A 12,859-nucleotide genomic window follows, 5' to 3' on the forward strand; every position below is an offset into this window, starting at 1 on the left:
TCTACTGTCTGTGGACTTTGGACAATAGGTCTCACACCTGTGTTCTTTATTTCAGATCCTTCATGAACAGTCCTTCAAAGGCAATTCTGAAGCTCTTTTTCCTTTTATCGAGGACTTCAGACTGGCAACTCATGAATGCTGATCTTTAGTTCCGCAGCTACACTTAGCTTCCAGCCCAGACTCCCAGGTTCACTGAGCAGTTGGTTGGTAGAGAATTTAAAAAATGTATATATGTGTCACTACTAGGGAGTATCAGTAATTACTAATAGGTAGCATTCATTTTGAGCCAGACATGTCTCTACTAATGTGATATAGCATATTGATTTTAACTGATATATGCTCTATAGAATTGTATACACTGGTAAAAGGATATCCATTTTTTCCTGGATATTTTCTTTCATATTGGTGACTAGAATAGTAAACCAAAAGTCTGGGTAAGAGCTTCCCATGGTCTGTGTATTTAGGGCTTGGTCTCTAGAATGTGATGTCTTTGGAAGACAATAGTACTTGCAGGAAGAAGTGAGCTTCCTGGCAGCAAGCTTGACTGCTATAGATATATCCTGGGAGAAGAAAAAAGGACTCCCTCCCCTATATAATCTCTCATTCGAAATAAGAATTCCACAGTGATTACTCTTTATATATATATATATATATATATATATATATATATATATATATATATATATATATATTAGGTATTTTCCACATTTACATTTCCAATGCTATCCCAAAAGTAACCCATACCCTCCCCTCACTCCCCTACCCACCCACTCCCACTTTTTGGCCCTGGTGTTCCCCTGTACTGGGTCATATAAAGTTTGCATGTCCAATGGGCCTCTCTTTCCAGTGATGGCCGACTAGGCCATCTTTTGATACATATGTAACTAGAGTCAAGAGCTCTGGGGTACTGGTTAGTTCATAATGTTGTTCCACCTATAGGGTTGCAGATCCCTTTAGCTCCTTGGGTACTTTCTCTAGCTCCTCCATTGGAGGCCCTGTGATCCATCCAATAGCTGACTGTGAGCATCCACTTCTGTGTTTGCTAGGCCCCGGCCTAGTCTCACAAGAGACAGCTATATTAGGGTCCTTTCAGCAAACGCTTGCTGGTGTATGCAATGGTGTCAGCGTTTGGAGGCTGATTATGGGATGGATCCCTGGATATGGCAGGCTCTAGATGGCCCATCCTTTTGTCTCAGCTCCAAACTTTGTCTCTGTAACTCCTTCATTGGTGTTTTGTTCCCAATTCTAAGAAGGGGCAAAGTGTCCACACTTTGGTCTTTGTTCTTCTTCAGTTTCAGTTCTGAGGAACCGCCAGACTGATTTCCAGAGTGGTTGTACAAGCTTGCAATCCCACCAACAATGGAGGAGTGTTCCTCTTTCTCCACATCCTCACCAGCATCTGCTGTCACCTGAATTTTTGATCTTAGACATTCTGACTGGTGTGAGATGGAATCTCAGGGTTGTTTTGATTTGCATTTCCCTGATGATTAAGGATGCTGAACATTTTTTCAGGTGCTTCTCAGCCATTTATTATTCCTCAGGTGAGAATTCTTTGTTTAGCTCTGAGCCCCATTTTTAATGGGGTTATTTGATTTTCTGGAGTCCACCTTCTTGAGTTCTTTATATATATTGGATATTAGTCCCCTATCTGATTTAGGATAGGTAAAAATCCTTTCCCAATCTGTTGGTGGCCTTTTTGTCTCATTGACGGTGTCTTTTGCCTTATAGAAGCCTTGCAGTTTCATGAGGTCCCATTTGTCAATTCTTGATCTTACAGCACAAGCCATTGCTGTTCTATTCAGGAATTTTTCCCCTGTGCCCATATCTTCAAGGCTTTTCTCTACTTTCTCCTCTATAAGCTTCAGTGTCTCTGGTTTTATGTGGAGCTCCTTGATCCACTTAGATTTGACCTTAGTACAAGGAGATAGAAATGGATCAATTCGCATTCTTCTACCTGATAACCACCAGTTGTGCCAGCACCATTTGTTGAAAATGCTGTCTTTTTTCCACTGGGTGGTTTTAGCTCCCTTGTCGAAGATCAAGTGACAATAGGTGTGTGGGTTCATTTCTGGGTCTTCAATTCTATTCCATTGGTCTACTTGTCTGTCGCTATACCAGTACCATGCAGTTTTTATCACAATTGGTCTGTAGTACAGATTTAGGTTAGGCATGGTGATTCCACCAGAGGTTCTTTTATTCTTGAGAAGAGTTTTTGCTACCCTAGCTTTTTTGTCATTCCAGATGAATTTGCAGATTGCTCTTTCTAATTCGTTGAAGAGTCGAGTTGGAATTTTGATGGGGTTTGCATTGAATCTGTAGATTGCTTTTGGCAAGATAGCCATTTTTACAATGTTGATTACTCTTTAGAGATGTAAAGTAAAACGGCAAACTGACCATAAACTAAAATCATATCATTGTTAGCCAAAATCAAGTGATTTTATTTAATTTCAAATATTTCTATTACAGTATTAGGAAAATGACAAGCACAAAAAAAACCCTATTGCAAAATACATTTGTAATATTTCTTGTTAAAAAATAGTCTACGGATATTCTTTTAGCATTTATGATTTAAAAGATTAGCAACATATGTTATGAACATATGGAGTCATGACAGTCTATCAGCTCTATAATACTTCAGTGTCTAAGAACATATATTGTATCACAGGATGGATAGGTGATAGACTACAAGTTTTAATGATATATACATAGTCTCCTAGAATTTACTCTCATGGAGCAACCTTGAGGCAATGTGAATACTATTGGCAGTCCCATTAGTATCATATATAGCTAAAATTATGTTTATGAATCCAAATGAGTAAACATTTCTTTTTAAGAACTATGTAGAATAGTTAAAATGAACTATTAGTTGACAACTTTTTGTATAATAAAAAAAATAACAAAATAACAAAAAATCTGTAAGGTTAGTATGTTAACTACATAGTGAACTATGTGCTAAAGAAATGTAAATGGTTTTATTCAAGCAGCTACTAACAAACTAAAAAAGAGCTATTTATAACACAATTGAAAGTTATAAAAATGTAAGTGATATGAGTAGTTAAGTGTTGTGAAATTCTTCTAATGAAATTAATTTTCCCCAGAGAAGTTGATAAATTATGAGTAAGAAAATCAGAGCTATGTCATCATTTTTCTCTATATATGAGTTGGTGTGTTTGTAGTTTACATAGTTTACTTATACATAACTTGTTTTTACTCATAAATTTGATAACTTAACATTCTCCCTCAAAATATTAATTTGATCTAGTTTACCAAAATTCCTCTTTTATACATGATGTGTGTATGTTTTCCATGTTAGTTACAACAATCTATGTTTTTTTACTTCAATATTTTCACTGTATTCACAGGTCTTAAACATGAGCTCAAATTAATATTTAAAACTAATACAGTTATGTTCTGGGAGAACCCCAAGGAAAATGACTAAGAACATACTATATAAGTAGATAGGCTCTCCAAAGAGAGACCAAGAAAAGAATCCAAGTGTATTCTATGGTTTATTCAATACAAACAATCTGTCTCTATTGAGGCAAAGGCAGTTCCTTTGACTCTTGGTTTACTTTCTAAGGAATCTCCATAGAATGCTCTACTCTCTTCTGTTTCTATCTTGACACTGTATGATTAGTTCTGGAATTCCATTCCTTTACTGAACTTCTATCGTCTGCACCACTTAGCTTTTGGTTGTAAGTAACTGAAAATCAAATAAAAATTTTTTCATGGCCTCCTCAATGAATTTAGCTTCATAAATAACTGCTTCGCTTAGTGGATAAGACTCCCTCCAACTATCTCTGCCTCTTACCCTTAACCTCCATCTGTCTCCATCTCTATCTTTCTCCCTTACCGAGATAACTCTACTAACCGTGGCTCCATTAGCCAACGCTACATAGTCTCATGGTCCTAGTGATGAAGCAGAGTCCAGAGTACATGAGTTTTTATTGTTGCTGTTGTTTGTTTGATTTTTGTTTGTTTTTGTTTGTTTTTGTTTGGTTTGGTTTGGTTTGGTTTGGTTTGGTTTTTTTTCCAGTTTCTACTAGTGTTAAAAAGTGTCATTGTTAAAATAAAGTTTAGAAAGTGTATTTTGGTTTTACTTTATTTGGATAGGCTTTGTTAGATGAAGTGGACCAATAGGCTAGAGGCAATCAGAAACCATCTTATAAATTTGTAGAACCCTCAAACCTACCTAACATACATGATTTTAAAATTTTGGCAAAGGGAAAAACACATGAAAGAGAAAGATGTTGATAAAGCACACAGGATAGAGAAAATCTGCCACATTGTCTATAATTTAGAGAATTGTGAATCATTGTTCACAATAAGATGAAAATTTAAAATAAAAACTGCACACACAGTTTCCTATTTTGTCATCTTAATTAAGATTTTCCGCCTGTCCTTCAACAGTATACTTGGGAGACTCAATAAAAGAGCAAAATTAAATTGTGATATGCTGTAGATTATTTTTAATTTGTAAACTAGAGGTGCTGCTCTCTTTCGAAGTAAAGAATGTTCTTGGTATTTTATGTTGTGTCTTTATAATACATCACCATTAATGCAATTTTAAGGGTGTATTAAACTCTTAAAAGTTAATTATCTTGGGTAAATCATAAGTATTTCTATGCAGAATGTTGATGTAAGATCCTTTATTTAAGAATAATTTAATTTCAAGCACACATGTTTATTTACTATCTGAAAAATATAAATGTAACAATCTGTTTTCTGAAAAATGAAAGATTTACAAAAACAAAACTCTTCTCTAAGTTTAAGTGCATTTGCTCTTTTTCTAAGTCACAATAACAATAATATAATTACTATCTATACAAGATAAACTTCATATGGCATAACTAGCAAATCTTTCTTATTCACTCTTTGAAAATTGAGTTGGAAAATTTCAACTCTCAATCTCAAATTTCCTTCTAGGCTTCATATATGTTGTACATAACTTCATGTTTGAGGTATAGCTAGAGAACATTGTTTCATATTGTGAAGACATTTGACGGCAGAGAAAGCAATTGATACTATTATGTGATAAGAGACTCGCTAATACACACAGCAGTTTTTGGTATACAGAAGTGCTGGAGCATATATCCAACTCAGTTTCTCACAAATGTGTGGTGATTTTGTGTTTCTGTAGATACCAGCATAGGGCACTTTGTGTAGAGGTGACCTGAGGAATGACAATGCCATACCAGGAAATTTCAGACCCTAAGAGCTGGACAGGTGCTGAAGTGCATAAAGGGCTCCACTCTTCCTAGAATTATGAAATCCAGGGTGGCAGATATGGCTCACCAGTGAAATGAGCCTGATACCAAACCCGGTGAGCTGACTTAGATCCTAGGACTCATTTGCTAGAAGGAGTAAACTGACTTCTAAAAGGTGTCCATACGGTCTGACATATGCACCCATATGCAGACACAACACACACTCACACAAATACACATACAGAGAGAGAGAGAGAGAAAGAGAGAGAGAGGAGTATATATGTCTCTAACATCCAGCAATCTTGAATATATGTCTCTAGCATCCAGCAATCTTGACTTGGAAAAATATTTTGTCGAAGCATTTTAATACATTTGTAGTTAAGAGGAAAACAGAAGATAGAAATGACTGCTAGTAGAGCCCCAGATCTGGGCACACACAAAACCCCCAAAGCACTGAAGTGTTAGTTCACAGCAGCCAGAAACACATTTAACAATATGTAAAGACAATCTCTTCTTTAGAACTTTAATGCTAAAGCTTTTAATGCAGGCAGGAAAAAAAAAAACAAAAAAACAAAAAAACAAAAAAAAAAAAACAATGATGCAGCCCAGGACTTTCATCCCATCACAGGTAGCTTAGCTGCTCCAGTTTTATCCTGAAAAGTCCAAGAAGGCCTGACAAACAGCATCACTGAATAAGAAGCATCTCCTGGGCAATGTTGCGTATAGACAGAAGGATTCTTTTAGTCAATCGCAGGAATTACACATTAATGCTTTATACTAAATGACTTCATACCTCAGATAACTCCTGTTATCCACTGAATCTTGGAAGTCAGTAAGCCTGCCAGAGCTGTACCTGTGAAGTCATGCCAAGCATTTACAAAATGCTTCATTTGTGAAGCTCCTTTCCTTTGGAGCAATTCAAACTCTCCCTTTTCTCCTTGAAAGAAAATATCCCAGCTTGGCCAATCCCTTAGATTCGAATCATAATTATACTTCAAAATCATCCTTATAGAACCACCGAATGAGACAAATACCCCTCCCACCAAAAATCAGTAGTTATTAAATGAATAGTTCTAGACCTTTCAATTTAAGAGATGTTTTTTAATGACTTATCTTCTTAATGTATTCTCCAGATGTTTGAGGCACAAGTTACCTTACTATTATGTGTAAATTCTAGAAGGCTGTAGGCATCACTATGTGTAAATTCTATAGGACCATAGGCATCATTATGTGTTAGTTCTAGAAATCTGTAGGGATCATTTTGTGTAAGTTCTAGAGGGCTGTGAGCATCATTATGCGTAAGCTCTAGAAGTCTGGAAACATTATTATATGGAAGTTCTAGAGAGCTCTAGGCATCATTATATGTAAGCAATATATACATTTGTAGGTATTATTATTGTATGGATGTTCTAGAGGGTCACCAGAATGATTTTCCAGGCTCAAATTCAGCAAAGAACATGATCAGCAGATGTGTCAAAATACAAGTTGCCTTACCATTATGTGGAAGCTCTAGAGGACTGCAGGCATCTTTATCCATTTTCAGTTTTGGCAAAGAGATGAGCATTTTAACGAGGGATGGAGAGATAGGCTGCACTAGCAGGGAGGTGAGGTTTGTTCGGCTTTTTCTAAAGCTTCCATCTGTATTCAAAGGAAAAAAAAAAAAGAACTGAATAATTAGCAAACAGAAACAGAAAGGAATCACAGACAAGTTCTTCCCAATCACATGGATGATGTTCACTCACTCCTCAGTTGTATTCTGTAAACCACTGTAAACTTTAATCTGGATAACATTCTGTACCTTCATTAACAATGTGTACATACACTTGCCACAGTTACATAGCAGCTATCATAGTAGATCCCAAGACTGGCAGTGAAAATCAATGTGGCTTGAACCACAGAATTCAGAAGGCCATGAACTGGCAGCTCCTTCTACCTTCCACAGGATGAGGAAAGGGAAACCCATGAAGTGTGGTAAATCGAAGGTCTCTGTCCTTTGCACACACAGTGTAGATGCCTGGATTTCCCTCCTGCCAGCGGGAAGTGATGAGACACAGAAGAGATAATGATAGAAGAACGCCGCGAATCATGCTAATAATTCTGTGCCCAGTGCCATCAGACAACAGAATGTTGTTAAAAGCAGATATAAAGAAACCAGTCGGAAATATCTTTTACAGTTAATGATAATCAGGTGGCCAATGGTAAAAACAACTTGCCTAAGAACTCCTCCACTTCAGCCCATATTGGATGAGACTTACCCACATCTAAAACTCAAATCAACTTAATTTTGCCATTCTCGACAATGAGCTCTCTCTCAGCCAAAGGCATCTGTACGGAGGAGTGAATCTGTGAGAAGAGTTCAAGAGGCTGAGGAGAGGCTCCTGGAAGACAGAATGAGTGGGGAGACACGCCAGATGTGAGCTAAGGACTCCAGGGGAAATTTAGAGTATGACTAGAGTTAGTGTTTAAAACTTTCCCAGACATACAGGAAAGTAAGTATTCTCTGAGGTAAGACAGAGATTAGCTTTAACAGGACCAAAGTTGTGAGGAGAAAAAGCAATAGTGCAGTATGAGTAGACGTGGTGTAATCATAATCAGTATAATCAGGAAAATTGTTTTTGTGGGGAAAGGAGAAAAGGACAAAAACTTGGAATGATATGCATGAGACATGAAAGTAAATACTGGTGACAAGGGGTGAATAGTCAGTATAATGAGCAAAGTTGAAACACAGTGCTGGGAAGACGGCTCATGACAGAAAATACTAGCCTGGCAAAAGCAAGAATCTGAGTTTGTTCCCCAGAATACTCCAGTTGCTGTGGATGAGGCAGGCAGGAGCCTGAAGTTGTGGCAGACATTTGCAATCACAGCAAACACAGGAGAATTCCTGGGGTTCACTGGCTGTGCAGCCTGGTCTGGTGCACCAATGAGAAACTAGTAAAAAAATAAGGGGGGGGGGATGGGGGAGAACAAGTGCCTAAGAAGCAACATTTAAAAACATTTAAGACTATCACCTGGCTTCCACAGACACATACACTGTACAAGATCACCTTCCAAAGGAATGTGCCTTCCCACGCACACACACATTGAATAATGAAAGTGAGGTATCCCACACACATATACAGGAGTAAGAAGGGAACTCCGAAACCCAGGTGATACTGAACGATGGTGAACCCTTTAACTGTGAACTTGGGAGAAATCAAGAGGGGATGGAGACACAGAAGATGGTAGATGAAGATGGCTGTAGGATATAAATGCACTTTGAAACTTTGAATAAGTAATGAACTAAATTTATCTATAATGTTAATAAAATGCAAAGCAAAATACTGGTAAGGCAAAATAATTATATCAGTGCACATTAAACCTGGAGAAAAGTGGGGGGGACAATACACCAAATGTGTTCAAGTAAACAACAAATTCTTGGTAAAACTATTTTATTGACTCAGAAAAGGACATTCACAGTTGAATGCCAACAGTTACATTTTAGAATGCAGTACGATCATTTTCAGAAATTTTATTAAGGAAATGGTCCTGGAGATTGATTTGGAATTTAATTTAATTTGTCTGTGGGGGGTGACAGCTTCCATGATGCTGGTAATCAGGTTCCATGAGGCATAATGTACATGGAAAAAAGTTATGTTTGTGAACAGCTTCTTTATTTATCCTCTAGAAAACCACCCGATCAAACGATCAAACAAACAAACAAACAAACAACCCCCCCCAACCCTGATGTTTAGATTAGGACTACGGCTGTCCTGGAAGTCATAGCTTTGAGAAAATAAAAATAAAGATTTAAGGTAAGAATCACTTTTGTTGGAGAAGTGCAGGGTCAGTCTTGGGTCTCAGGAACTCCTTTATGTTCATGTGTGAATGAATATTGACCACAGTGTAGTTCACTGCTCCCTACCATCTCGTGGCAAAGACCATAACAAGCTGTAAAATTTGTAAAGCCCAGAGCAAATTGACAGTGAATGGTTGCTAGGCAGAAAAGCAGGAAGGATTTTGATATGACCACAGCAAAATATAAATCAAGTATGGAGCCTCTCAGAAAGGACATTCTAAGACTGCATAGGTCTTATGCTCATTAGCCAGCACATGCAGGGCTAACAGGCATGATGCCTGTTGAGTCAAAATGTTGCTGATCTGCCAGCTTCAGAAGATTGCATTCAGCTACTCATGACTAGCCCTGGTTCCTCTTCTGCTCCAGCCTGTGCCTTGGGCTAACACAGTTCTTGTTTCCAAACAAAGATCATACTTGTGTGGCTAAGTGGGAAGTTTTGAAACAGCCAGTTTTCTGTGGCTCATCAAGTGTGCATTACCCATTCATTTGTGATCTAAGGTGCTTTCATTACACATGGGACAGTGTCTTTAATATAGTGATAATTTATTTTTTTAAAGTTATTGAAAACATCCACTACTACCTCGATTGAAATTCTCTAGTAACCCCTAACCTTCTAGTTTCTAATTCTCCATTTAATTTTTACTTTCATTTTAAAAACAGTATGTTGACATTCTTTTCCATGCTGATTTTGGATTATTTTAATTTACCTAGTGAAGTTTTTTTTTGTGCTTTTACAAATTTGTTGTCTGAGGACTTCATATATGTACATAACACATTCTGCATATTGCTTTTTTTTTGAGACAATGTCTTTTTATTGGCCTGGGACTCTGAAAGTCTGGAAGTCTGGGAAGAATGGCATCCAGAAAGCCCCAGGGTCCAAAACCCCAGATCACAATCATCTACCACTTCATCATTTATTCTGAGATTCTAAGTCACTCCTTTATACTTACAAGACACATGTTGTCTTACAGCCCCTGACAACATATTCATGTGAAATCTGTGATTTCCAAGTTGTCATGGATGTCTGGAATTTCTATATTTCCAATAGCCATAAAACTTCTCATGAACATGTGTGATATCTTGACTACCAAATGCAAAACAATCTTAATAAACTTTGGGTTGCCAATATTCACACATCTTCTACTAATACCTAGCCATCTTTCTGTGTACTCTGTAACCTAGATTTCCTGTGAAGTGACTTAAGCCAATGATTACACACATAAGATTATCACACATGTCTAAGGTACTCACTTAGAGTGCCTTAAAAATAATGTCCAACACACGTCTTACAGTAAGTTTCCACTGTAGATTTTCCATTCTCTATAATGGCCTGTTTTCATTTTGAGTTAATATAATCACTTAGTAAAATCACTTCCCTTTTCCTGTTAAAATATGACACATGAATATAGTGGAGCAAGTGTCCTTGTGGTATGGTTTAGTATCTTTTGGGTATATGCCAAGTAATGATATAGCTGTGTCATGATGTAGAACTATTTCCAATTTTTTAAGAAACAGTCAAATTGATTTCCAGAGTGGTCATATAAGCTGGCACTCCTACCAGCAATGGAAAAGTGTCTGTTTACTCCACATCATTGCCAGCATGTGCTGTCATTTGAGTTTTTGATCTTAGCCAATCTAATGGGTATAAGAAAGCATATCAGAGTTGTTTCGGTCTGCATTTCCCTAATAACTAAGGATGTTAAACATTTCATGAAGTGCTTCCTTGCCATTAGATATCCCTCTGTTCAAAATTCTCTGATTTGCTCTGTACCCCCATTTTTAATTGGGTTGTTGTCATCTAACTTCCTGAGTTCTTTATATATTTTGAATATTAGCCCTCTGTCAGATGTAGGTTTAGTGAAGATCCTTTCCCAATGTGCCTACTACCCCTTTTTCCGATTGACTGTGTCCTTTGCTTTACAGAATCTTTTCACGACATCCCTTCATTTATTAAGTATATATCTTCAGGACTGAGTTATTGGTGTTCAATTCAGAAAGTTGTCTCCTGTGCCAATGCATTTAAGACTACCCTCATCTTTCTATTCTATCAAATGTAGTTTATCTGGCTTCATGTTTAGGTCTTGATCCCCTTGCACTTGAGTTTTATATAGGGTGATTGATATGAATCTATTTGCATTTATTTACATGCAGACATGCAGTTAGTTAAGCACCATTTATTGAAGTTGCTCTCCACTATGTTTACAGCAGCCTTATTTATAATAAGAAACTAGAAACAATCCAGATGCTCCTCAACCAAAGAATAGATAAAGAAAATGTAGTTCATTTTCACAATGGAATACTACTCAGCTACTAAAAACAGGGACATCAGGAAATTTGCAGGCAAAGGGATGGCATTAGAAAAAATATCACCCTAAGTGAGGTAACCCAGACCCATAAAGACATGTATTATATGTACTCATTTATAAGGATACTAGCCATAAAGTACAGGGTAATCGGGTTACAAATCACAGAAAAAGGAGGCCAAGTAACAAGGAGGATGTAAACAAGGATGCTTGAATCTCACTCAAAAGGTGAAATACCAAAATAGACATTGGATGTGGATGGAGGGAGGGAACTGGGTAAGAATGGTAATGGGGAGGGGGAGACAGGTAAGGATCAGGTATATATAGAGAAGGCTAGGAGAGTGAACAGAAATTGGCAGAAGATGGCATCTTTAGGATGTACCAAAGTCCTGGGATGGGAGGAGGCTCCAAGGAGTTTATGAGGGTGACACTAGCTGATAATCAGTGGGTAAGATGGAGCCTTGTACCAAGGCAGCACTCATAGTGAAGGGATAAGGACACCAACCCACCCAGAACACTTTCAATTGAAAACTCGCCTTCACTACAAGAAGTGCAGGAATAAAGATGCCTCAGAGACTGAGGGAATATCCAACCAAGGTCTAAACAAACTTGAGATCTATCGCAATGTTAATCCCTGACTCTACTAATGATGCTTTGTAATGCTTGCAGACAGGAGGCTAGTATAACTGTACCTTGAGAGGCTCAACCCAACAGCTGATAGAAACAGAAGCTGAGACTCATAGCTAAACACTAGATAGCGCTTCGGAAGTTCTGTGGAAGAGTTGGGGGGAAGGACTTGGAACCCAGAGAGAATAGAGACTCCACAGGAAGACCAACAGAGTCAATTAACCTAAACCCTTGGGTACTCCCTGGGATTGAACTACAAACCAAGTAGCATCCCAGGGTTGGCCCTAGCCCCCTTGAACACATGTAGGAAACAGGCAGCTTGGTCTTCATGTCTGTCCAACAACAACTGGCACAGGTGCTTACCCAAAGACTCTTTTGCCTATCTGTGGATACTGATCCCTTGACTGGGTTGTCTTGTCTAGCCTCAGTGGGATAGGATGCACCTAGACCCGCAGTGACTTGAGATACCTAAGTGGGTTGGTGTCCAGGGGGACCTTTTCCCTTCTCAGAGGTGAAAGGGAGGGGAGATAGAAGTAGGGGCTTTGTAAAGGGGAGGGGTCTAGGAGGAAAGATCAGGAGATAAACTGAAAAGAAAAAAAAAAAAACATGACACATGTTACCTCATACATTGTCAGGGGATCAAGACTTGGAGAATGACAATAAAGTCAACAACTGTTTGAAAAATACTCTTTTGGGGTTTCTGAATGCCCACAAATAAAGCAGGTACACAAAGAAAGAAATGATTTTATGTCTAAGCTCGCACATCGATTAAGCTTTATACACAGCCGGGCATTACCTCCTCAGCAGACACAATAAAGCTACTGCAAAAACCCATTAATTCCTGATTAATCCTGTTTTAAAATATCATTTGTAGATGAAATAATTTC

The 12,859-nt window shown here is 37.9% G+C and overlaps 1 protein-coding gene across 3 annotated transcripts in view; it reads right to left on the minus strand.

Annotated features, from left to right (window-relative positions):
• Positions 1–12,859, minus strand: part of Naaladl2 (N-acetylated alpha-linked acidic dipeptidase-like 2) — a 1,346,047-nt gene that overhangs the window by 403,510 nt on the left and 929,678 nt on the right. For all 3 annotated transcript variants that reach the window (XM_017319681.2, NM_001326288.1, XM_017319682.1), the window contains one exon: positions 6,702–6,845. In XM_017319681.2, coding sequence (XP_017175170.1) covers positions 6,702–6,845 — 144 coding nt within the window. The remainder of the gene's footprint in view (positions 1–6,701; positions 6,846–12,859) is intronic.

Source organism: Mus musculus, chromosome 3 (genome assembly GCF_000001635.26).
Source record: "Mus musculus strain C57BL/6J chromosome 3, GRCm38.p6 C57BL/6J".
Lineage (NCBI taxonomy): Eukaryota > Metazoa > Chordata > Mammalia > Rodentia > Muridae > Mus > Mus musculus.